The sequence below is a fragment of the Heteronotia binoei genome, chromosome 1 (genome assembly GCF_032191835.1).
Source record: "Heteronotia binoei isolate CCM8104 ecotype False Entrance Well chromosome 1, APGP_CSIRO_Hbin_v1, whole genome shotgun sequence".
Classification (NCBI taxonomy): domain Eukaryota; kingdom Metazoa; phylum Chordata; class Lepidosauria; order Squamata; family Gekkonidae; genus Heteronotia; species Heteronotia binoei.
The window spans coordinates 174,199,474-174,226,105 of NC_083223.1; the positions used below are offsets into that span (position 1 = coordinate 174,199,474).

General features: G+C 43.3%; 1 protein-coding gene across 2 annotated transcripts in view; it reads left to right on the forward strand.

Annotated features, from left to right (window-relative positions):
- The first annotated feature begins 5,086 nt into the window (after window positions 1-5,086).
- BIRC6 (baculoviral IAP repeat containing 6) overlaps window positions 5,087-26,632 on the forward strand; it is a 224,539-nt gene continuing 202,993 nt past the window's right edge. For both annotated transcript variants that reach the window (XM_060244345.1, XM_060244352.1), the window contains exons 1-2: window positions 5,087-5,489; window positions 22,570-22,751. In XM_060244345.1, the coding sequence (XP_060100328.1) occupies window positions 5,243-5,489; window positions 22,570-22,751 (429 nt within the window). In that variant the 5' untranslated portion in view covers window positions 5,087-5,242. The remainder of the gene's footprint in view (window positions 5,490-22,569; window positions 22,752-26,632) is intronic.

Consider the following 26,632-nt stretch of genomic DNA (forward strand, 5'->3'; position numbering starts at 1 on the left):
ACCAGCAGGAACTGAGCATATTAGACCACATCCCCTAATATTAGCATATTAGGTCACACCATCTGGGATAATCAAGTGCAAACTGAACTGTGACAGTAACTTTTCCAGGCCATGCAGCAGTTCTGGCCAGCTAGCCAGGCCCCAGGGAGGTTGCTGCACAGTACATCTGGGCGCTGTGATCCCTGCTTGGCCCTGGGGAGGCTGCTGCACAGTGCTGCTGGGCCCCACAATCCTTGCTGGCCAGCCAGACCCCAGGGAGGCTGCCACATGGCTCCGTTTGGCCCAGCAATCCCCAAGGGCCACACCAAGTGACCTTGAGGGCCATATATGGCCCTCAGGATGGAGGTTCCCCACCCCTGGTTTACACCTTTAACAAAAGAGGAATCCTAAGCAGAGGTGTCACTCATTTGTGCAAGGGCCGGATCTGACATAAATATCATTTTTGTCAGTTTGGGCCATCTGTGTCATAAAATGTAATGCCAGGCAGTGCCGGATTAAACCCTATTTGATGCCTAGGCAGTCAAAATCTCAGTGTTGGGGGGCTTGCAAATTATCTCATAGTTGGAGCACCCATCCTGCAGCCTGTGGCCACTGCTGCAGCCTGCAGGAACCTTCTCAAAAGTCCCTTTGACAAAGCTGCATGAGAGATGCTGAGAGAGGTAAACTTGGCGACAACGCCAGCAGCAGCTGCAGCAGGCAAGTCAGTCAAAGAGCTGCTCAGTTCCTGATTGCATGCACAGGCTGGGAGAGCTTGCAAGCAGGGGGGAAAGTGGGCCTGGGGCCCCTAAAGGCATGGGGGCCCATAGGCCAGTGCCTGCTTGGCCTAATTGTTAATCTGGCCCTGACGCCAGGTACCAGAGATACAAACTTTATAAAGGACAGCAGCTGGTAAACTCTGAGTTGATGTGTTCTCATTGTGAGGCCCCATGGACTAGAAAGGAGGATGCAAAATAAAAATCTGTATAGGCCTACTGGAGAGCCATCAATACAGTGCTGAACAGCTGCCCCCATGCTGCCTGCAAGAAGACAAACCCCTTCTGCAGCCCGCTCCTGCCACCAATGCTATGAGCCCTTCCCTCAGTAAAAACACAAAGCAGTTAGGTGTTGTGATTATGAGCCACAATGGAAGGGGACTGAGAAAACATATTGAACTAAACCCCCTACCTTTGGAAGCAGGGAGATTGGCCCAGGAGCAAGGCAAAACCTAGGCCAAGCAAAGCCCAATAAACTGGAGAAACCTGTGTGGCAGCAGATGCCTCTGGCCAAGGATGCCACGTGAACCATGGTGGGTCAATGCTGGGGGTTCAAGCCAGAGATTGTACTACCATGTAGCAGCAGCTGCTCCAGGCTGAAGACTATTGGATTGCCTGATGGGGAAACAGGCAAGATATGTGCAAGGCCTCACACGTATCAGAGGTCTCGGGCCACCCAGTGTCTATATAGCCAGAAATAATTGACACGCACGAGGAGACAGCTGCCTAAGGCTGAAAGCTACTGAGTGTTTCATGGGGGAGGGAGGCCCAGCCACAGAGTCACATGCTTGGTGGCAAGACTAGGCCCCCAAGGTGTGGAAGAAAATGCTGAAGAATGCCCCCTATGGACTGAAGTCCAGCCACTGCATGAAAGGACACAAATGTGATGTGAAATCTTTGCCCCCTCCCCAAACTCCGATACCCATGGACATCTAGGACAACATCCCTGGAGATGCCAGTTGAGCAGACAGGCATGTGGCCTCACCTGGAACCCTAAGCTGGCATGAATTTGGCCCCAGCAGCTCCCAGCTTACTAGTAAGGCTGCCACTGAAGTGAAGAGGTTTTGCTTGACTGCTACAGATTAGTTTTTCCACCATGCTGAAGCCACAACTGGAGAGGCTCCACCCACTCCTCCAGCAGCCCGCTGTTCCCTCCATCTCACCAGTCACTCGTGGACAGGGTAAGTACCCTGGAAGAGATTGTATTTATAACCCATCTTTCACTCAGAGAGACTTACAATCTCCTTTCCCTTCCTCTCTCCACAACAGAGGTAGGTGGGACTGAGACAACTCTTTCAAGAACCACTCTTGAGAGAGCAGCTCTTTCAAGAACTGTGACTGACCCAAGGTCACCCAGTAGGTGCACATGGAGGAGTGTGGAATCAAACCCAGTTCTCCCAGATTAGAGTCTGTGCACTTAACCACTATACCAAACAGGCTTTAAAGTCTTTGATCAAACTAGGGCAAAAGTAGTGTGATATTGAGTGGCCTGGGACCTATGTATTTTTTAAACCAGGGGTGTTGAACTCAATTGTTATGAGGGCTGGATCTGACATAAATGCGACCTTGTCGGGCCAGGCCATGTCCGGTTGGGCCATGTGTGTACCTATTTAAGATTTGGTAGCAGATATAAACTTTTTAAAGGACACAGACAAACATGACTAAAGTTTTTAAAAAAATGTAAAACATGCTTAAAACATGAGCACTTGTTGGTCTTAAAGGTGCTTTATTTGTATTTCTCCCATGGGATCCAGGGGACTGGGCAAAGGAAGCTCTGGCTCTTTCCCTCCCTCCCCTTGGGACCAGGAGGGAGAGCAGCCTCAACCAATGGAGAAAATTAAGGTTCTGTAGCTCCTGTGCAATTGAGCAAGTCTTGCAAAGCAAGTTGAGATGCAGAAGGAAGCAAGAGTGAGGGAGAAGGAAACAGCCAGTTGCTCGGGGGCCTGATTGGAGCCTTCCAGGGGCGTGATTCAGCCCCCGGGCTCTTTCCCTCCCTCCCCTTGGGACCCTCCCCTTGGTGAGCAGTCGGGTTAAAATGGATAAAAGGAAGTACTTCTTCACCCAAAGGGTGATTAACATGTGGAAATCACTACCACAGGAGGTGGGGGTGGCTACAAGCATAGTCAGCTTCAAGAGAAGACAATACTGACTTTGATGGAACGAGGGTCTGATTCAGTATAAGGCAGCTTCATATGTTCAAGAGGGGGTTAGATAAAAATATGGAGCATTGGCCATTGTGTGACACAGAGTGTTGGACTGGATGGGCCATTGGCCTGATCCAACATGGCTTCTCTTATGTTCTTATGTTCAGGAGGGAGAGCAGCCTCAACCAATGGAGAAAATCAAGGTTTTGCTCTATAGCTCCTGTGCAATTGAGCAAGCCTTGCAAAGCAAGTTGAGATGCAGAAGGAAGCAAGAGTGAGGGAGAAGGAAACAGCCAGTTGCTCGGGGGCCTGATTGGAGTCTTCCAGGGGCCTGATTCAGCTCCCAGGCCACATGTTTGACACCCCTCTGGTGTATTCCAGAGGAATGCTATGCTCTGCTGAGAACAACACACTGGTGGAGAAGAATTTAAACATCATAGCCAGCACCCTCTTTTTCCTTTGTTTCAACTTCCTCCTCTCCAGGCTCTCCTGCCCATAAGACAGCAACACAGTTTAGAGTTGGATAACAAAGGAATGTCTGATGCCATGTAGCCGATTCTTGGGGGGGGTTTGCTTTTAATTCTGCCATTGATGAAGCATTACCTTACTTTGAGCTACTAACAAAGGGATGCAAAGAGACCTAACATTGTGAAAGAAAGTTATTCAGACCAGCTGATAAAACATTTTGACAAAAGCATTTAAAAATACTGGAACGAAGCTGTTCAGCTGTCATTTGCCAAATCTATATTTGTAAAACCAAAGAACAAGAGGGAGATTTGTATCAAGATTCTCAGAAGTAAGCCTCTCTGAGTACACTGGGATTTACTGGGAAGACAAATTGAACTAAACCCCCCACCTGTGCAAGCAGTGCTTAGAGGATTGCAAGATACTAATGATTCAGTGGTGGGTTTATCTTTTTAAAATAAATATTTTAATTAAAAACATTTATATCCTACCTTGTCTCCACAGAGGCAAAACATCTTAAAAATGCAGACAAAACTGTCCCATTAACAGGGCTGAAACGCACAATTAACCATAGAGCCAAAGCTGAAAATGTTTACCCTGCACACACCTTCCTCCTTATAGCATGTGAAGTCACCTTCTCTAGTCCTGTCCTTTGGACTGAAGGACTACTACAGAAAAAAGCCTGCGAGCTAGCCTTATGGACAAGGGAAGGCTGAATGTCAGTGGCCCATAGGAGTATACCTAGGCAGGAAAAGGGCTTCACATCACAAGTAACAACCAGCGTTTTGAACTGGACTCAGAAACAAAAACACACAGCGACACAGCACTGGAAGTATGTGTCTCAAGATGCTAGCTCCAGGGAGGACTCTCACCGCCCCCTTTTTTTTTTTAACCAGTTGAAGCTCCTGAAACATCTTCAAAAGCAGCCCCTCATGGAGTATGTTTCAGTAGTCCATTTTTTCTAAGCAAGATTGTATCACTTCCTTCAATAAGTTTTTTTAAAAATAAAAAGGTAAATTGTAGCTTCTCACTTGCTACCTCTAGCGTTGTCTGAGTTATAACAAAACCGTTCCTATTTGGAGACAGAGAATTGAAAAGCCGTGAAAGTACGCTACATTACATGAGTGAATTCAGGTTAAATTTGATCTCATTGCCTGCACACCCTGTGCTTCGATAGTGTGCATGTAATAACTGGATGTGACGGATGAGAGGAAATAACCGTGGCCAGTCTCCTTTCGTTTTAGAAGATTCCCCGCATACTTCGTGATATTGCCAAGGGAAACCACATTTTCGTTTTTGGAAGCCAAACGAAACAGGACGATTCAACGGCAACGAAAGAGGCAAAAGGGCAGGCATCACCCCCTCACCCTTCCTGACCCCTCCCACTCCATGTCCTTTTCTTCGTTTGTTGCTCTGGAAAACGCAAGTCCCTCCCGCCGACTTGCAGTCACTCCCAGGGAGGCCGTACCGTTTCCACTGGTGAACAACAAAGAGCTTGTCGGGAAAACCTGCGTAAAAAAGGAAGAGTGGGCGGAGTCTCCTAGGTTTGTGACGTAAATGAGAACCATTCCTTTCCCTTCCTGGGTGGGGAAAACAGAAGTTAACAAAAAGCATCAATCCCTCTCCTCCCGCGTTTTAACTCTTTGGTGTCAAGCAAGCGCAGAACACTGGGAAGCTGGCTCCCTATGGGTCACCGTTCCACATCCGGCGCCATCACGTCACTTCCTGCCTACGCCGGCACTAGGCTCTCTCCCTTTCTCTCTTTTCCCCCTCTCCCTTCCTCCCTCCCCCTTTCTCCGGACCCGGATGCTGACTGCTGGCGGCAGCGGCGGCTTTTGGGACTGTCACTGAGCGGCTCCGCCGGGCCTCTTGTCCTGCGCGATGGCGGCGGAGGAGGCCGGGGGAGCGTCTTGCTCCTCGGCGCCGGGCCCGGAGTCGTCGGGCCCCGGGCCGGGCCTCTGCGAGTGGCTGCTGTTGCGGGACGGCTGCCTGCGTTGCGACGCCGACGGGCTCTGCAGCCTCTGTTACCACCCGGCGCTCAACGCCATCCTGGCCGTGACCGCCCGCGGCGCCATCAAAGTCATCGACGGCACCTCGGGGGCCACGCTGCAGGCCTCAGCGCTCAACGGTGAGGGGGAGCGGCCGGGGCAGGCCTAGCAACTGGGCCGGGTAGGCGGAGGCAGGGAGGGGAGGTGCAAGGTGCTGTGGGCGAGGGGGCTCTGTCAAGGCTCTCCGCGCTTTCTGCAGCCGTTGGGTTCTGGGGCCTGGAAGTCCGCCTGCGGACTGACAGAGCGCGAAGGTGAACCGGTTTCCTTTTCACTGCTCTTTAGTATCTTCTCCTCCTCCCTCGGTCCTTTCGCAGCTCTCAAAAGGAGAGGGACTCGCCGAGGGACGCAGAGCCGAAGCAGGTTGTGGAGGCGGCTGGTGCTCTTAAAACGGCTTGGAGGGCGGGGGGGGGGTGTAGGAAGGTGGAGTTGAGAGTCCAAAGTTGCTTGACGTCATTCGGGCCTTCCTGTAAGGATTACTTATTACTCTTCTTATTTATTGCCTTTCTTTCGTTTCCGGAAGCCAAATGCTTCCAAACCATTTTTTGGACATGGAGTCAGCAGCATCGGTGAAAGGTTTTGAACTCACATAAAGGGAAGTATCATTAAAACCAGTTTCAACCACTTCTGTGTAGGAAATAGTGTATGATCCATATAATGTGGTGCTTACATGTGTATGTTTTCTGTCTTGCCTTTTTATGTATTTGGAAGCCATGATTGGTTATGCATTACCATTATGTGGACAATAATTACACAGATTGAAAACTGTTTCTTACACAAGCAGCTCTTCTGTATAAAAAAATGAGATGGCCAGACTATACACATTTAGGAGAGTCCCATTGAACTCAGGGGCTCATGTATCTGAGTAGGTATGCATAGTGCCTGCTAGTGACTTTTGAATAGTCTTACAGTTGCTACTTTAAACTTTTCTGTCTTAAATGTTTACATAGCAGCACTTGTTGAGTTGATGTTCACAGTATGTATGAAAAACAGCCTTTAATTATGCCTCTAATATATCTTGGTTTATGCTGATACAGCAGAGCCTCCTTAATAATCTTTTAAGGGTGCCATTTAAATATTAATTTGTGCGGTAACAAAAATGTGTTCCAGTGATAGATATGGAATCCTGGTTCAACAACATATATTAATGTTCTTGATCTTTTTAGGGTTCTTATGATCTTACATCTATGCAATTTTTACATAATACTTCAAAAAAGGAGAGAAAAATATGCCTCCATTGTAGCATGAAAAAATGTTTGTCTATAATTTGTAACACATTTTTCTTATTTTTTTCATGTAGGCTGTAGTTATCTCACTTCTAGCAGAACAGATATTGGTGGGATAGTGCGAGGTATTGATTTCTTGGTTCTCATTATTTGAGATGAGAGTGTTATTTTTCTTTATAAATTCATAGTGGTGAACACATTCAGGGTGTGGAAATTGCCATGTTTCTGAATGTCTAATCAGGAATTGATTGGTAATGTCTAAAATTAGATTTTGAGAAAAAATAGAACACCAACAAAAAAGCTCCTGAAGGTTAATTTAGTTATGAGGCATAAACAAAAATTTAAAGATCCATTTTTCTTTAGTTAAGGCAAATTTACTGTAGCTTTGGGTAAAAGTGTGTGTCACTTGTCTTATATCTTTGCAGTAGGACGTAGTCTAGAAATCCAAGTAGATCACAATGATTGGCTAGTTAAAGCCAAATTCTTAATTTGTGTAAAGATTGTAAAATTACTGGGAATGTAATTGTGTGGGCCAATAGAAAATATATTTATTGTTACAAAAAAAATATGTGCGTGCTAATATATTTTTAAAGAATACCGTAAATGTTTAGAGGTTTTCAGACTATATATACCAGTAATGTCATAATTAATGTATTCTTAATGATGTGTATTTTATAATATGTTATAACATCCATCCATTTTAAGCCAATTTTTCATGATTGCAGTTTATAATGGTACACTTGTGCCAGTGACTTCAGTGGATCTTCAGCAATGTGAGCAGTTACATTTGTAAATACACTGTAGTCTTAATAATCTACAACAGGGGTGGCCAGACTATGGCTCAGGAGCCACATGTGGCTCTTTCACACGTATTGTGTGGCTCTCGAAGCCCCCCCTGCCCCGATGGCCAGCTTGGAGAACGCATTTCTCTCTTTAAGTCACTTCTCCAAGCCAACCATCTTCCTTCCTTCCTGTCTTGCAGCTCTCAAATATCTGATGTTCATGTCTCAGACATTTGGCATTTATTCTGTGTGGCTCTTATGTGTGGCCATCCCTGATCTACAATGTAATCCTAAATGGTTGCACCAATATAAGGCTATTGATTTAAGTGAATTTAAAAAGGTATAACTGTGTTTAGGATTGCATTGTTAGATCTCCAGCTTCGTATTCATTGTCATGTTTCCATTCAGAAATAATGTTGCTTTATCTGTAAATTGCGCTGGTAGCTGCATAACAAACAATATCAAGGTCCATCTTGAAGTGTTCAATGATAGGTGGAGTATAAATGTTTACAATTAAATAGCATAATTAATAGGATGACCTCAGTTGGGCTTTCTTGTAAATCAGCAATGATTTATTACATTTCAGAATTCATTCATTATATTGCTGGCCTTGTGGGGAGTTAAGCAAATAAAATAATTTGTCCAGAGGAGGGCAACAAAGATGGTGAGAGGTCTGGAGATCAAGTCCTACAAGGAAAGGTTGAAGGAGCCGGGTATGTTTAGCCTGGAGAGGAGACAACTGTGAGGTGATATGATCACCATCTCAAAGTACTTGAAAGCTGTCATATAAAGGATGGTGCAGAGTTGTTTTCTGTGGCCCCAGAACCAATGGGTTGAAATTAAATCAAAATGGTTTTCAGCTAAACAATTAGGATGAACTTGACAGAGTGGTTCCTTGGGAGTGATGGTCTCTCCTTTGGAGGTTTTTAAACAGAGGCTAGATGGCCATCTGACAGCAATGCTGATTCTGTGAACTTAGGCAGATCGTGAGAAGAAGGGCAGGAAGTGATGCATCAATGCTTAGTTCTAATGGCTCTTTCTTCCATGTCCAGGGAAATGCTGATTGCTACTTTGGGATCAGGAAGCAACTTTTCTCCAGGCCCGTTTGGCCAGGGATTCTGGAGTTTTTCTGCCATCTTCTGGGCATGGAGCAGGGGTCACTGGGTGTATGTGTGCAGGGGGGGAGGTATTTATGAATTTTCTGCATTGTACAGGGGTTTGATGACCCTGGAGGTCTCTTCCAACTCTGTGATTCTATAATTTGGTATTTTTACAGTCCTTAATACTGTGGAATCTAATCTGGAGAACCAGGTTTGATTCCCCACTCCTCCACATGAAGCCAACTGGGTACCCTTGGGTCAGTCACAGTTCTCTCAGACCTTTTAAGGGGGGAGGAGGGAAGGCCATTGTAAGCCACTTTGAGACTCCCTTGGGTAGTGTAGAATAGAATATAAAAACCAACTCTTCTTCTTGAGAGGACAAAACCTGAGCTGGAAAACCACCTTTGAGTTTCTCAGGTTGCTCCAAAAGGAATATGAATACTTTAAACAGAAGGATGCTGAAGTTATTTTTTAAGTATGGCTGTCCATTTCTACTGTTTTCTTCTGTTTAGGTGAGGCAAACTTGTAAAAAGTAAAAAGCAGAGATTCTTAAGGTGAATTTCCTGTACTTTTTAGTAGAGTAGCTCTAAGTAGCATTAAGATATGTTGGCATGGCTGCCCTTGTCTCAAACCCGGAAGCTCCAACTAGTGCAGAATGCTGCAGCCAGGTTGTTAACGGGTCTTCCCCAAAGGGAGCACATTCAACCTGTGCTGAAAGCACTGCACTGGTTGCCAATTGCATACTGGATTCGTTTCAAGGTGCTGGTTCTTACCTTCAAAGCCCTAAATGGCCAGGGACCTGCATACCGTAGGGACCACCTTTCCCCACATGTTCCCCGGAGAGCACTTCAGTCTGGGCCAAAAAACCTGCTTTCAATCCCCGGCCCTAAAAAGTCCAGGCTCATGACAACAAGAGCCAAGCCTTTTCTGTAGCAGCCCCACACTGGTGGAATGAGCTCCCGGAGGAGGTCAGGGCCCTGTGAGAGCTTGCACAGTTCCGCAGGGCCTGTAAGATAACACTCTTCCACCAGGCATTTGCAAGTTAGATCATTGGCTTTTACAGTGTCTGAAAAATATCTGGACCACCTCTTGCAATCTGCTCCAATTGGCCCTCTCCCCCCCCACCCCCTAGGCAAATCCCTATCTGCCTCCCCCTCCCTCCTTCACAATTTTAATGCCCGGGAATGGGCGGTGAAGCACTGCACTCCCGGGGCTCTTTAAAGCCTAGGATCAACATAGAGGTAGTACATAAACACCTAGTTTCTTTAAATGAAACTAAGTTCTCAGGGCCAGATGAACTGCATCCAGGGGTTCTAAAAGAGCTTGCAGATGTAATTTCTGAGCCCCTGGCTATTATTTTTGAGAATCCTTGAGAATGAGAGGTGCCAGAAGACTGGAGGCAGGCAAATGTTGTCCCCATCTTCAAGAAGGCGAAAAAGGAGGATCCAGGTAACTACCGACCCGTCAGTTTGACATCTATACCTGGAAACGTTTTAGAACAAATCATCAAACTGTCCTGGAACATTTAGAAAGGATGTGATTACTAAGAGCCAGCATGGGTTTCTCAAGAACGTCATGTCAGACTAACCTGATCTCTTTATTTGAGAAAGTTACTACCTTGCTGGATCAGGAGAATGCTGTAGACATTATTTATCTTGATTTCAGTAAGGTTTTTGATAAGGTTCCGCATACTATCCTTGTTGACAAGCTGGTAAAATGTGGTTTGGATCCTGTTACCGTTAGGTGGATCTGTAGCTGGTTGACAGATCACACCCAAAGAGTGTTTGTGAATAGTTCCTCATCTTCTTGGAGAGGAGTGACAAGTGGAGTGCCTCAAGGATCTGTCCTGGGACCTGGATCTGGGGTCTCAGTGGACCATATGCTGAACATGAGTTAGCAGTGTGATGCGGTGGCTAAAAAGACAAATGCAATTTTGGGCTGTATCAACAGAAGTATAGTGTCCAGATCACCTGAAGTGATGGTATCGCTTTACTCTGCTCTGGTAAGACCTCACCTGGAGTATTGCATTCAGTTTTGGTCACCGCATTTTAAGAAGGATATAGACAAACTGGAACGCGTCCAGAGGACAACGAAGGTGGTGAGGGGTCTAGAGACCAAGTCCTACGAAGAAAGGTTGAAGGTGCTGGGCATGTTTAGCCTGGAGAGGAGGTGGCTGAGAGGTGATATGATCACCATCTTCAAGTATTTGAAGGACTGTCATATAGAGGATGGTGTGGAATTGTTTTCTGTGGCCCCAGAAAGTAGAACCAGAACCAGTGGGTTGAAATTAAATCAAAAGAGTTTCCAGCTCAACATTAGGAAGAATTTCCTGACCATTAGAGCGATTCCTCAGTGGAACAGGCTTCCTCTGGAGGTGCTGGGCTCTCTTTCCTTGGAGGTTTTTAAACAGAGGCTAGATGGCCATCTGACAGCAATGAAGATCCTGTGAATTTAGGGGGAGGTACTTGTGAGTTTCCTGCATGGTGCAGGGGATTGGACTAGATGACCCTGGAGGTCCCTTCCAACTCTATGATTCTAAAGGCCGCCCCCCGCTGATCAGATCCTATGCTGGCCTTCTGGCATGCTCAGGACAATCAGCACTGGGGCAGCAGCAGCGGGAAAGACGAGAGCCACTGAAAAAGCGCTTGCGCCGATGCCTCCTCCCCACTTCCTTCCCATTCCAGGAAGGAAGTTGGGAGGAGGCAGTGGCGCGGCCGCTCTTTCAGCCATGGAGGGGGTTGGGGGAAGCAGCATGGTGTGGGGGACAATGAGCAGTGAGGCTTCCTGGGGTGCCATGCACCCTAGGGCAAGCCCTGGGAGCAAAGCAGCTTACATCATTGGTCTCCCTGTTTATATTATGTTATCCCAATTAACCCTGTGTGGTAGAGTGTAAGATGAGGGAGAGTAACTATCCTAAAGTCATCCAGCAAGCTTCCATGGCAGAGAGGGGGTGTGGAACTTAATCTCCCAGTCTAGCATTCTAGCCACTATGCTACACTGACTTTTCTATTTGGTGTCAAAAATTGGAACAAAACAGACGGGAATTTCTGGGAGAACCAGGTTTGATTCTTCACTTCTCCACATGTACCTGCTGGATGACCTTGGGTCAACCACAGTTCTTGCAGAGTTGTTCTCTCAAGTGCAGTTCTCTGAGAACTCTCTCAGCCCCACTTACCTCACAGAGTCTGTTGTAGAGAGAGGAAGGGAAGGAGATTGTAAGCAGCTCTGACTGAGGGGTTGGGGTACAAATTCAGTCTCCTCCTTCTCCTCCTCCCCCCTTTAAAGAACTTCAAATTAGAGCTAAATTTAATATTTATTAATCCTCTGAGACTGACTGAAGGGCGGGGTATAAATCCAGTCTCTTCTTCATCCACCTGCATATACATCTGAACTCTTGGTCCATACCCTTGTTTTCTGGAAACAGTATCAATCTGGGCACATAGCATGCTTACTGCATTAATTTGGCTTTTTTCTGTGTGGACACATCTCTTTATGTTTCAACCCTTGCCTATGCCTTTATATATATATATATATAGTGTAACGTGAATTATGTATTTTAACTTAACTGACTGGTTTTTAATATGTTTAATTTTAATTGTTAAATTTAAAGTTTTATTATTTATGTTAATGTGTAAGTTGTTGTTAGCCGCCCTGAGCCGCCTAGGCGGGGAGGGCGGGATAGAAATAAAAGTTGTTGTTGTTGTTATTATTATTATTATTATTATTATTATTATTCCCAATAATAATAAATCTATTAGTGTTGTTTCTAGACCCTCAGTGTGGTGCAAAAAAAGATATCTGAGGAAAGTTTATATGTATGATGACATTAGCATTGCATGGTGTAAAAATCACTAGAATTAGATTACAAAAGAAAAAACCCTGTTGAGTAGGAAGAAATCACTTTGAAAAGAATTTCTGTTGACTGTTTAATGTAGTCATATGGGAATATGGAGCTTCCTGTCACCACTTTGACGGCAGTGTTGAGATGTCATGGACCTGTAAACTTTATAAAGTAGCCCTTTCTACCGTGTTTCCCCGAAAATAAGACACTGTCTTATATTTGTTTTTTCTCAAGAAGACACACTAGGGCTTATTTTCAGGGGATGTCTTATTTTTTATTAAGTATGATACACAATCTACATTTATTCAAATACAGTTGTAGCAGATAAAAAGGTATTTCAGTCTTCCTTACCACTCCACTCCGAAATGCATGGCGTGGCTATGCAGATACGCTGCATAGCCACGCCCATCACTAGGTCTTATTATTGGGGTAGGGCTTATATTTAACAAATGCATAGAAATCCTGCTAGGGCTTATTTTTTGGGTAGGTCTTATTTTCAGGGAAACAGGGTATTATGGAATTTTTGTGTGAGGTTCTCACCTCTCTCTTGTTACCATTACTGATATTTGTGAATAATTTGTGAATAATAATAATAATTTGTGAATAATAAGATAGCGGCTAAACGTAAAAACTGTGTTGTAATAGGTGATTTTAACTACCCGCAGATTGATTGGGTCAATATGTGTTCTGGTCGAGAGAAAGAGATTGAATTTCTTGATGCTCTCAATGACTGTGCTATAGAGCAGATGGTCTCAGAACCTACCAGGGGTGGGGCGATCCTGGATTTGGTCCTAAGTAATGCCCAAGACTTGGTGAGAGATGTAAAAGTGATTGTGCCGCTTGGGAGCAGTGACCATAATGTTATTGATTTCACCGTTTGTATAAATAGGGAGTTGCCCAAAAAGACCGCCACAACCACGTTTAACTTTAAAAGGGGTAAATTCTCTGAGATGAGGAGGCATGTGAGGAGGAAACTGAAAGGAAAGGTAAATACGGTCAAAACCCTTGGGGAAGCTTGGAGACTATTTAAAACTATAATCCTAGAAGCTCAGATAAAATACATACCACAAGTTAGGAAAGTATAAGTATAAGAAGAGGCCAGCATGGCTAACAAAGTAATGGAAGCTGTAAAAGGTAAGAAGGACTCCTTTAAGCGGTGGAAAACCAGTCCAAGTGAGATTAATAAAAGGGAACACAGGCTGTGGCAAATCAAATGCAAGACTGTGGTCAGGCAGGCAAAAAGGGACTATGAGGAGCATATTGCAAAAAACATAAAGACCAACAATAAAAATTTCTTCAAAATATTAGAAGTAGGAAACCAGCCAGGGAAGCAGTGGAGCCCTTGGATGACCATGGGGCAAAAGGATTACTGATGGAGGATAGGGAAATGGCTGAGAAGCTGAATGCATTTTTTGCCTCTGTCTTCACCGTGGAAGATGCGAAGTGTTTGCCCACCCCAGAACCACTAATTTTGGAAGGGGTGTTGAAAGACCTGAGTCAGATTGAGGTGACAAAAGAGGAGGTCCTACAACTAATAGACGAATTAAAAACTAATAAGTCACCGGGTCCGGATGGCATACATCCGAGAGTTCTGAAAGAACTCAAAGTTGAACTTGTGGATCTTCTAACAAAAATCTGTAATCTTTCATTGAAATCTGCCTCCGTTCCTGAGGACTGGAAGGTAGCAAATGTCACCCCCATCTTTAAAAAGGGTTCCAGAGGAGATCTGGGAAATTACAGGTCAGTCAGTCTGACTTCAATACCAGGAAAGTTGGTAGAAACCATTATCAAGGACAGAATGAGTAGGCACATTGATGAACACGGGTTATTGAGGAAGACTCAGAATGGGTTCTGTAGGGGAAGATCTTGCCTCACTAACCTGCTACATTTTTTTGAGGGGGTGAACAAACATGTGGACAAAGGAGACCCAATAGATGTTGTTTACCTTGACTTCCAGAAAGCTTTTGATAAAGTTCCTCATCAAAGGCTCCTTAGAAAGCTTGAGAGTTATGGAGTAAAAGGACAGGTCCTCTTGTGGATCAAAAACTGGCTGAGTAATAGGAAGCAGAGAGTGAGTATAAATGGGCAGTCTTCGCAGTGGAGGACGGTAAGCAGTGGGGTGCCGCAGGGCTCGGTACTGGGTCCCATGCTCTTTAACTTGTTCATAAATGATTTAGAGTTGGGAGTGAGCAGTGAAGTGGCCAAATTTGCAGATGACACTAAATTGTTCAGGGTGGTGAGAACCAGAGAGGATTGTGAGGAACTCCAAAGGGATCTGTTGAGGCTGGGTGAGTGGGCGTCAACGTGGCAGATGCGGTTCAATGTGGCCAAGTGCAAATTAATGCACATTGGGGCCAAGAATCCCAACTACAAATACAAGGTGATGGGGTGTGAACTGACAGAGACTGACCAAGAGAGAGATCTTGGGGTCGTGGTAGATAACTCACTGAAAATGTCAAGACAGTGTGCGTTTGCAATAAAAAAGGCCAATGCCATGCTGGGAATTATTAGGAAGGGAATTGAAAACAAATCAGCCAGTATCATAATGCCCCGGTATAAATCGATGGTGCAGTCTCATTTGGAGTACTGTGTGCAGTTCTGGTCACCGCACTGCAAAAAGGATATTAAAGCATTGGAGAAAGTCCAGAAAAGGGCAACTAGAATGATTAAAGGGCTGGAGCACTTTCCCTATGAAGAAAGGTTGAAACGCTTGGGACTCTTTAGCTTGGAGAAACGTCGACTGCAGGGTGACATGATAGAGGTTTACAAGATAATGCATGGGATGGAGAAAGTAGAGAAAGAAGTCCTTTTCTCCCTTTCTCACAATACAAGAACTCATGGGCATTGGATGAAATTGCTGAGCAGACAGGTTAAAACGGATAAAAGGAAGTACTTCTTCACCCAAAGGGTGATTAACATGTGGAATTCACTGCCACAGGAGGTGGTGGCGGCCACAAGCATAGCCACCTTCAAGAGGGGGTTAGATAAAAATATGGAGCAGAGGTCCATCAGTGGCTATTAGCAACAGTGTGTGTGTGTGTGTATATATATATTTGGCCGCTGTGTGACACAGAATGTTGGACTGGATGGGCCATTGGCCTGATCTAACATGGCTTCTCTTATGTTCTTAATTTTTGGCTGATCTTTATAGATTTGGGATATGTATTATCAGTATGCTGATGACATTGAAATTCATGTTCTCATGACAGTAGATTGTATATTATTGATCTTGATGCTAGAGAGATACAGAACAGAAAAAATAAGCTAAAATTTAATCTGGATAAGATGGAAATGGCACTTGGAATTTTGAGTCTCTATTGGATGAGTGGGTTTGCCTGTCATGCTGGAGTTATCTCAGGAAACCTGGTTTGCTGGTGAGCCAGGATTGCATCTCATAGTAGCACCTTTGGAATGCTGATTGTGCCCTTTCTGGATAATGGGTATTAGACTACCAATTTTTCAGCCTTCAGAATCTCAAGGCCTACTACAGTGCATTCTAAGTAGGTTGTTTATGAGAGCATCATCTGATACAGAGTGTCACTGGCTTTGTCCTCATGGAAGCCCCAAGGACTTCCAGTTAACTTCAAGACACAATTTAAAGTGCTGTTTTTAACCAGCAAGGCATAATACAGCATAAGTCTTGCATAGGTGGTACATTGTCTCAATATACAGAATACAAACCCCTCCCATGAACATACATGCTTATTGTCATCCATTTTGGGTTGCTGGAGAGCACCTGCTCCAAATCCTCTTAGTGGAAGAGGTAAAATCTTTTGGGTGAGAATAATTAGCTTTATCAGTTATGATCCCCCTGCCTTCTAAATCCTTCAGAGCTTACATGTTTTTAGGCAGTCTTTGAAGAAATTTCTTTTGAGTTGCTTTTTGTGATACTTTGTACCTTCATTTGTCAACTAGTATCTAAAGCTGTTAATCTAGTTTAAGTGATTTGACAAGTAAATTAAAGTATATTTGAATTTTGTCAAAGTTTCAACAAGGTGTCTATAAAATACTGGTAGAACAGTGTGATAATTTATCATTTAATAATCTGTGGTGGTTGTCTGTCTGAGGGTCACTGACATGCATCCTTGTATGTTTGCAAGCTTTCACTGCCATATCACCTCTCTTCCCTGTACATTTGTTGGTTGCTGGCAAATTCCCATCTTTTCCAGACTAGTGTGAATTGTGGGCAGTGGCAGTTTATGTATTGAGTGGTGACTGTGCTGGGTGAGGAAAAAGAAACAGCAGTTTCCATTTCAGCACTAGCTGATGCTGGGATAGGAGAAGTAGCTGCTGTTCTGGTAGCTATGTAGGGGGATAGATAGGCATATGAAAAAAGAGGTAGTTAGTAGAAATGGTCCCTTTCTTATTGCAAGCTCTGAAGGAGGGCAGGGAAATGTCAATATGGTAAGCACATTTTGCTTTTCTCAGTGCAATGCAATTGATCACTTGTTCTTTTTTCTTTGGAGGCATTAACATGGTTCCAGCCTTAAGCTGGAGGAAGGCAGAAAATTTTGTTCAGTTGAACTATTGGATACCGCTGAAGTTCAGGGTGGGGGGGGAAGCTCTTTCCTTCTAGAGCTAGTCTCAGTGGTCATAATTTTACCAAATTTTAGTCAAAATTTGTGTACTACTTAGTTATTGTTAAAAGGAAAGGACATTCATAATGTTTGATTTACTTCTGCTTGCAGCAAGATCAGAACAAAAATAGTTTTAAACAGTCACAAATAACTTTGCCTTTTTTAAGTCACAAATAAGTTTGCCCTTAGTTTTAATCAGTAGGGCTTTAGTTGACTGATCTGCCTATTAAAACTGGAAGCCTCTTTTAGAAGAGATTTGTTTATTGGGTTAGGGTAATATCTGGAATGCTGAAGATTTTAATGCTTGATTTTATATTTTAATATTATAACATTTTACTGCATTTATTGATTTATTTTACCTGTTGGTTGCGTTGAGTGTAACAGGCAGTATGTATGAGTATGAGTATATAAATGTATGTATGAGTATATAAATGACCAAGCAAACTGCACTGACTAGAGTTAAGCTGTGCTAGCATTAATGTAGCTGTGTTTGGTATGGGATGTGGGATATTAGATTAGCATTAATGCAGCTGTGTTTGTTATAGGAAGCAGGGAATTAGATTAAAGTAATGGTCAAATTGTGGTTTTTTATGAAGTGAATGAACAACATATTGGATTGGATCCCACAGAGAATTTCTGCTGATAAAAGGGCAGTTTTCACCATTTCCTCTTTCTTACCACAGACATCTGACTTTCCTTCTTATGTTGATCGTTTTTGAGCAGCACTGGGGCGGGGGTGACATTTTGGGCTGCAGCTTGAAGGTGGAGTTGAGGGTGGGTCATACTGCATGGATAGAAATTCTCCCGTTAGCAAAGATGTTTGTTATAATCTAATTCTATGGAAAGAAGTTCGTTGATTCACATGGCAAACATGCCAATCATGGCAATTTTATAGAATGGAAACTGGAGTGTGAAGGAAGATGAACACTGTTCCATAAAGGAGGAATCCAGTCCATCAGATATTAGGATAACAAGTATATTTGTAATTTTGAGTACAGTGAGAAAATAATTGTAAAAGAAAAAAAGTAAAGTGACTGTGTTGAGGTTCTAAAATCTTGAACAAGTAAGCTTCTTTAAATAATTTGTGATTGGTTAAAAGTACAGTTAGGAGAAAAAGCTAGGTGATAAGAATAACCTCCACAGACAGAAGAGCGCACTGATAAACTGATCATACTGTGTTGGTTAGGATGTTGGTCTGATTGCTCAATGGGAAGAATGTGGCAGAACCCCTGCCAGTAAGTGGAAGCAGCAGGCCAGATAGACCCTCACCTTCTCACTGTGGAATCCCTTTTTGTTAGGGAAGGCACAATTTGTTGGGATCTAGCTTGAACAGGCCAGCACCTTGCTAAAGGCATGAGTCTTTTGGCATAAACCAAAGAGCCCTGTGGCTCTTAGTTTGGGCTGTGCAGCCTGGTGCCTGGCTACTCCAGTATGGGAGAGGGAGAGAGACACCGGTGTACTACCAGCATTCCCAGGACTAACCCATAAATCTCTAGAACAGTATTCATTAACAGCACTGACATAGTCACATCAAAAGTCTAGCTCTGGATAGGTTCATGACTTTTCTGTGGCTGATATTATGCCACGTGTGGGAGGTTTCTTAATTGTTCAGGGCCAGTTTGTACCTGTTACAGAATACCTATTGAATGTACTATTTCAGTGCAGTTGGGAACTGGTAGATATGAAGGTAGTTATGTTCAAATAAGGCCAGTATTTGGCAAGAGCGTGCACTGCTTATCTCACCTTTGTGGCAGCCATAAATACATTGACACAGCAGCCCCTATTCCCTCCATGTCTTCATTAATATTGTCCAATACCAGATCAGTGAAGCACAAAACTAAATACCTGTCTGAGTTACTACAACAGAAGAAAATTGACCTGGCTTGTGTAATAGATATGGTTGGAAGAAGATTATATGGTCCATCTGTCCTAGTTACCTCCTCCTGGCTATGTGGGTTCTTCATCAGCCTGCTCTGGTAGTCATTGAGGAGAAGTGGCTGTTACCCTCTGTGTGTCCTTCAGTTTTCACAGAGTTCTGGTACAAACTATAGCTAGCATTGATTTAATGTTCCTTATGTCAGACATTAAGAACAGATTAGGCATTCTGCTTACTTATTGGCTGCCTAGGATACCATTTCTCAGCTGGCAGAAGAGCTCTGTAGGGTGGATTTGATTTAAATCAAATCAATTTAAATCACTAGTCAGTAAGACTAGATTTAAATAACAGTTTTCTACATAAAGACTCATTTTTGCTGGAATAACCTTAATATTCACAATTAGAATAGGTCATCTTCATCATAGCATTTCTCATGATGTTGCCTCATTCGGGTCACCAGGTCTTGCATTTCTTTGTTGCAGTGTTTGCATTGTGCACGTATGCCTGCCTTACCAATAGGTAGAGGAACTTCTTTAAAATATTCCCAAACTGGGTCTCTTTTACGGCCTGCTGCCATTATAGGTTTTTTCCTCCAGGGAAATAATAATGTGATAAACCTCGGGTTACACACACAAAAGATCCAAAGTCTTGTGGAGTATTCTGTGCAAAAAGTTACTTTCATTTTTACTGCTTGCCCCTCCCTCCTCACACTTAAGTTTCTTCTTGTGCAGATCTATTCCACTTCAAGCAATCTTTTTCTATTCATTGAACTTTTTGAAACTTAGCACTTAATGGGTTGATCTTGTGTACATAAATTTGTAGAACAATGAGATTAAGATATTTTTCTTAACTCTGTTCATTTTATAACATTTTTGCTGTGCAGAAGAGGCATGTGATCTCTGCAGACACAAATTACAGTTTTGAGAATTGCAAAACCAAACATCTGTGTTCTGTGATAATATCTTGTAGACAGAGAAACTGCCCAGTAATCTTACAGAAACCTCTGGAAGAGCATAACATTGTGAATGGATTAATGCAGGGGTGGCCAACAGTAGCTCTCCAAATGTTTTTTGCCTACAACTCCCATCAACCCCAGCCATTGGCCATGCTGGCTGGAGCTGATGGGAGATGTAGGCAAAAAACATCTGGAGAGCTACCATTGGCCACCCCTGGATTAATAGAATTTATTACCAAAGAATTAAACACTGCATGAATATACAACCTTATGCCTCAGAATTAAAACCTAATCCTTATTTCATGATGGAATAACCTTTGGATGATAATATATTTTCCTCAAAAAGCATTTTATTTTAAAAATCCGATTTACATTTAAAAAATCTGATTTAAATTTTAAAAATCCGATTTAAATTTTAAAAAATCCGATTTTTTAAAAAAAATAATAATTGATTTTTATCCACCCTGGCTCTGAGGTGTGGTGCTGGAGACATCAAGACTTACTGTTCTGGGTGACCACATTCACCAGGCCCAGGATTTTAATGCTTCTTTGGCTGCTCTGGGCCTTTATCAAATTATTATGGACCCAACCTATGAAGAGGGTCACACCTTGGACTTAATCTTTTGCAATGAGTCTTTGAAAGGAGGTCTTGTTTTAGGGTTGGAGATTTGGCCTGAATCATGGTCTGACCATTATCTATTCAAGGCAGTGGTGAATATGGCAGTGTTTGGAGAAATCATGTGTAGATTTGGAGTAGGATGTCATCAGTATGCTGACTACCTCCAGCTCTATATCTCCCTATCGAAATACCTGGTAGTGCTTTAGAGATCTTGAGACATTGCCTGACTGCAGCAGTTCAGATGGGTAAGATGAACAACTGCTCATATATGTGCCTTCTCTGTAGATGTTCCCATCCTGTGGAATGGCCTGCCTGAGGAGGTCATGAATCCTCACACACTCCTGTCATCTTTCAAGTTATGTAAAACAGAATTGTTCAGGACAGCATTTTTGTAAAGGAAACAGGGCTACATCACAACATACAGATCCAGGAAAATGCACCATATTTGAACTAATATAATACCATGTTCTCAATTGTTTAACATGTTGTCTTTAATACTTATGGTTTGTTCAGATGACAACTGTTTCAAATTTTTACAATTCCTACTCATATTGCTTATTAGATGCATTCTCCTATTTATTGCATGGATGTATGTTGTGTAATCTAATCTGAGACTCAATAAGAAAGGTGGATTATTTACAAAACACAAATAATAAAGATAGAATTGCAAATAAGAACATACATATTAGCATTTGGATGTTGAGAAGGAGCTTGATCTTCTCCAGCATCTCTAGTTGACTTCCTAAGCAAAATTCATGTCTTGCTTTTATTACCTTAAGTAGAAAGCATTAGAATTGGGGTTTCCAATGTGGTCCCTCGGGACACCTTTCCTGGTGCCTGGTGGCTATAGAAAATGGATGGGGCCAGGTTCCAATTGGGGAGCAGATTTTTAAAAATGTTGCTTTGGGAGCAGCTGCCTCCACAGCACAAAGATCATCATTGAGTGAGTAAAAGTAAGCTGTGTGTAAATGCAAGAAAAAATTTAAAACAGTATGTTCATTTTAAAAGGCATCCTGCTTTAGATCTTCTGCCCAAAAGGTTGAAGAGCTACTATTAGAGTTGTGCATAGCATTCTGATATTCTGTAGATGGCAGATATTTTGTGGTTGTGCCCATCACCCTGTGACAAAACTCTGAAGGCTCAAAAAGGTTGGGGACCCCTGATTTGGACAGTATATGTTACTTGATGAAGATACTTGATTTTCAGGGCATCTTCAGAAGAGATTTGTGTGTGGTGTCTGAAAGATTTGAAACTACTCTGATCTTCTAGAACATGGGTGGCCAAATTGCAGCTCCTTTGCTGCATGCAGGTTCAAGACTAGAGGCAAAACACCTGATTGAAACACTGGAAATTTCATATATATTGTAGTGCACAGAGAACCACTATCATGTTATGAATTACATTCATGGTGCACTTGCTGTTACCAGATACGTTGACCACCACCGGATAAAAAGGATCCTGTCACAATATATAAAACAATTAAGACATGAATGCACCCACTAAACATTTCTCTGGAAAAGAAAAGCAGTGGCTACAGTGAAGAACCCTGTTAGGGTCATGTAAAAACATGTATAGTGGAACATTTTGTTTTGTTCCCTGGCTTTACTTTCCTGTGTGTTTCTGAAGGTGCCCCAAATTTATGTGCTTGCTTGTCAGGTATCATAGGAGCTGCTGTTGGAAGGAGGAGACTGGAGTCGAGGCTCTATACATACTTGCTTGAATTTTGAGGGCTGGGTAGTAGGATGTATCTCTACCAAACTGTGATCATAAACTTGATTCATGATAATTGATGTAATTGGGAGTAGATAAACTGAGATATATTGACTACTCTCCTTTTTATCACTCTGGGTTGTTTTCTTAGGATGTCATTGGATAAATTTTAAATCCTTATAATTTATTATTAATTCAGCCTAAATTTTATCTTGATTCATATAATTTTATTGTTGTATTGAATGTTTTATTGAGTTTTTTTCTATTGTTGAGTCTGGTTGTTGGTTGCTATGGCATTTTGTTGTTAATGCAATAGAGATTGTATTTTTTTAAAAAACTGCTTTTTTCCTGAAAATGAAAGGGTAATTATTTCTTTTACTATTAACTTAAACTTTTACTATTAACTTTACTATTAACTTAACTTAAACAGAATTAACTTAACTTAAACAGAATTCTCTTTTTTTTTACTCTGTACAGCTAAGCCAGGTGGAAGGGTGAAATGTCAGTATGTTTCTGCTGTGGATAAAGTCATTTTTGTGGATGATTATGCAGTTGGATGCAGGAAAGATCTGAATGGCATTTTGCTGTTAGACACTGCTCTGCAAACACCTGTTTCTAAGCAAGATGATGTGGTTCAGCTTGAATTGCCTGTTACAGAGGTAAGTTGTTGATATGAGAGCTATTAATGTTATTGTTCATTTAGAGGGGAGTGATGGTGCCCCTCTAAACTGCATCTGAATTGAATTTCCCAGTTTTTTAAGCTGACTGAGAACAAAAGTTTTTTAGAGTACATTGCTAGTTTACTATGCTGTAACATGGAAAGTGGATGTAGTTATTGCTTATGTGTGTGCTCAATACTGTGAAAGCTAATTTTTAAAGATAAATATTGAAGAAATGCAGATGACGCAGAATAACCTGCTGACCTGGTTCTAAAGAAGGGTGGATTTAAATCAAAACATTTAAATTCACTTTGCTAGATTGTCAAGAAAAAATAATTTTAAATTACAAGTAGGGACACACAACACTCATGCATGCTGAGTGATCCCTTCATTTTGCCCCTCCTTACTTTCTCTCCTTTGTCCTGTTCCCCTGTGGATGATTTCCTTCTCGGTTTGTCCTCTCTCCCCCATTTATGTTGCTTCCCCCTCACCCCTGCTGCCTCTTTCTGGTCTCTACACTTCCCACCACTTCACCCTCATGCTGGCTAGCCCACTGGTCTCACTTATTGAACTGCTCGCTCACCAGCTAGCCTGCCGCCCACTCTGCCTGAATGACTGATGTGGTAGGGGTGACGCGGGCTCCTATGCTTCCAACCTGCCTGTTTGTACAGCTGCTGCCTCTGCCTGCCCTCTTGCCACTTCTTCCTCCTCCCTGCCACTCCGGTGAACCATCTGTACTCCTCTCTGTCACTCTGAAGGAACAACAGTAGTAAGGGGGCAGCTGCTGCCCTTCCATTTGTCTATAGCCACCCACAACTGCTCTGGCCTGCAGGCCCTGTTCCACACTGTCCTCCAAGGTTTTTCTTTCTGGGATAACTACTGCTACCACCTGACCATTATAAAGAATTGCTTGCTTGGGGGTGTCAGGACTCACAGATTTGCTTCTAAGTTCTGAGGCCTTTTCTTTTTGATTCCTGCTGCCCAGCACTTTGTCACTATGGGGACTGTTTACTGCCTTGTGTGCCCCTGGAGGAATAGCCACTTGCCAGCTGACTGCATTCTCCTCTGGTTCTCCTTTTAAAATAGCATGTCCAAGAAGGTGGAGATGTGTATGATAGAGAGAACCACTACAAGTATCAAAAGTTATAAATTATTTATTAAAAAGAAAATGTTCACAAGCATACTTTTAGCACAGCACCAGACTGAACAAGGGATTCAAAAGAAATGGGTAAAATGCAATTCCTCTGTCCCTCTCTCTCTATATGTTCGGTCAGATGTTAAAATACAGGACAGGCTCCTTAGCTTACTGATCTCTACACCGATAGCATTATCTTGAAGCTTCCCCCAGCTCTTCAGGCCAGCACATCAATTTGCCTAGGATTGACATTAGGCAAACTGGCCTGTAATGTCCTGGTTCCCCTCTCGACCCTTTTTAAAAATCAATGTAACATTTGTTACTCTCTACTATTCTGGTTGAATTTATTGATAGATTATGTATACTGGTTATTAGATAAACAATCACATATTTGAGTTCCCTAAGAACTCTCAGGCATATGCCATCAGAACTTGGAGACTTATTAGTTTTAACTTCCCCAGTAGGTCTAGAACAGCAGTGGCCAAAGTGTGGCTTGGGAGTCACATGTAGCTCTTTTACATATATTGTGTGGTTCTCAAAGCCCCACTGCCCTGACGGCTGACTTCTCCAAGCCAGCTAGCAGCTTGGAGAATGCATTCAAGGTTAAAGTTGCTTTCTTTCCACCTCTCCCTCAGTAGTAGATAAGGGGCCCCTATCATCATCAAAGTGACAGCTGCTCCACCCACACATGCACACCCCGCCCACACAAAAAACGAATCTTAAAAAGGGATCAAATAAGTAACAGTGACTTTAAGTGTGCACCCAGTTGTGAAACACAAGTTGTAGATCATAAGAAGAACATGAGAGAAGCCGTGTTGGATCAGGCCAACACTCTGTGTCACACAGTGCCCAATATATGTGTGTGTACGTACACACACACACACATATAAACTGTGGCTAATAGCCACTGTTGGGCCTCTGCTCCATATTTTTATCCAATCCTCTCTTGAAGCTGGCTATGCTTGTTGCCTCCACCACCTCCTGCGGCGGTGAATTCCACATGTTAATCACCCTTTGGGTGAAGAAGTGCTTCCTTTTATTTGTTTTAACCTGACTGATCAGCAATTTCATTGAATGCCCACGAGTTCTTGTATTGTGAGAAAGAGAGAAAAGTACCTCTTTTTCTGTTTTCTCCATCCCGTGCATAATCTTGTAAACTTCTATCGTGTCACCCTGCAGTCGACATTTCTCTGAGCTAAAGAGCCCCAAGCGTTTTAACCTTTCTTCATAGGGAAAGTGTTCCAAACCTTTAATTGTTCTAGTTGCCCTTTTCTACACTTTTTTCCAATGCTATAATACCCTTTTTGAGGTGCGGTGACCAGAACTGTACACAGTATTCCAAATGAGTCCGCACCATCGATTTATACAGGGGGGCATTATGATACCGGCTGCTTTCCCTTCCTAATAATTCCCAGAGTGGCGTTGGCCTTTTTTATTGCAAACTGTCTTGACATTTTTTTCAGTGAGTTATCTACCACGACCACAAGATCTCTCTCTCTCTTGGTCAGTCTCTACTTTTTATTTTTATTTATTTTTATTTTTATTTATTTTTATTTTTATTTATTGATTATTTATATCCAACCCTTCCTACAAGTGGCTCAGGGCGGCTTCCAACAAATAGTCAAACATAAAATTAAACAAGTATTTAAATATATAAGCAATTAAAACATTTAAAACATTTAAAACCTTAAAACCATTAAACATTACAGAAATATGTATAACAGGAGTCTGGCAAAGCTACATTTAGTTTCTCATCTCAGTTAGGTGTAGGCTAGCCGGAAGAGGGTTGTCTTACAGGCCCTGTGGAACTGAACAAGGTCCCGCAGGGCCCTCACCTCCTCCGGCAGCTGATTCCACCATGTAGGGGCCATAACAGAGAAGGCCCTGTCCCTAGTGGATTTTAGGCGGGCTTCTTTTGGGATAGCAAGAAGATTTTGGGTTCCCGATCTCAGTACTCTCTGGGGAACATGTGGGGAGAGACGGTCCTTCAGGTAGGCAGGTCCCAGGCCATATAGGGCTTTAAAGGTAATGACCAGCACCTTGTACCGAACTCGGTACATCACTGGAAGCCAGTGCAGCGTCCGAAGACCCGGCCGAATGTGTCCCCATCTTGGGAGGCCCAATAGCAGCCGGGCCGCAGCATTCTGCACCAGCTGCAATTTCCGAGTTCGGCACAGGGGCAGCCCCATGTAGAGGGCATTGCAGTAGTCCAACCTCGAGGTGACCATAGCATGGATCACTGTTGCTAGGTCATCGCGATCCAGGAAGGGGGCCAGCTGCCTTGCCCGCCTAAGATGAAAAAACGCGGACTTGGCAGTGGCTGCTATCTGAGCCTCCATCTTTAAGGAAGGCTCCAATAGTACCCCCAGGCTCTTGACCCTGTCCACCGCCATCAGCGGCGCACCGTCAAAAACTGGCAGGGGGATTTCCCCCCCCCCCCCCGGTTTCCGACGACTCAAGCAAAGGACCTCTGTCTTCGCAGGATTTAGTCTCAGTCCACTCAGTCTGTGCCACTCAGCCACAGCCTGTAATGCCCGATCCAGATTTTCCGGGGCACAGGCCAGTCGGTCGTCCATAAGCAGATAGAGCTGGGTGTCATCAGCATACCGGTTCACAACCCCATCAACTTGTATTTGTAGCAGGGATTCTTGGCCCCGATGTGCATTATTTTGCATTTGGCCATGTTGAACCTCATCTGCCACATTGTCGCCCCACTCACCCAGCCTCAACAGACCCCTTTGGAGTG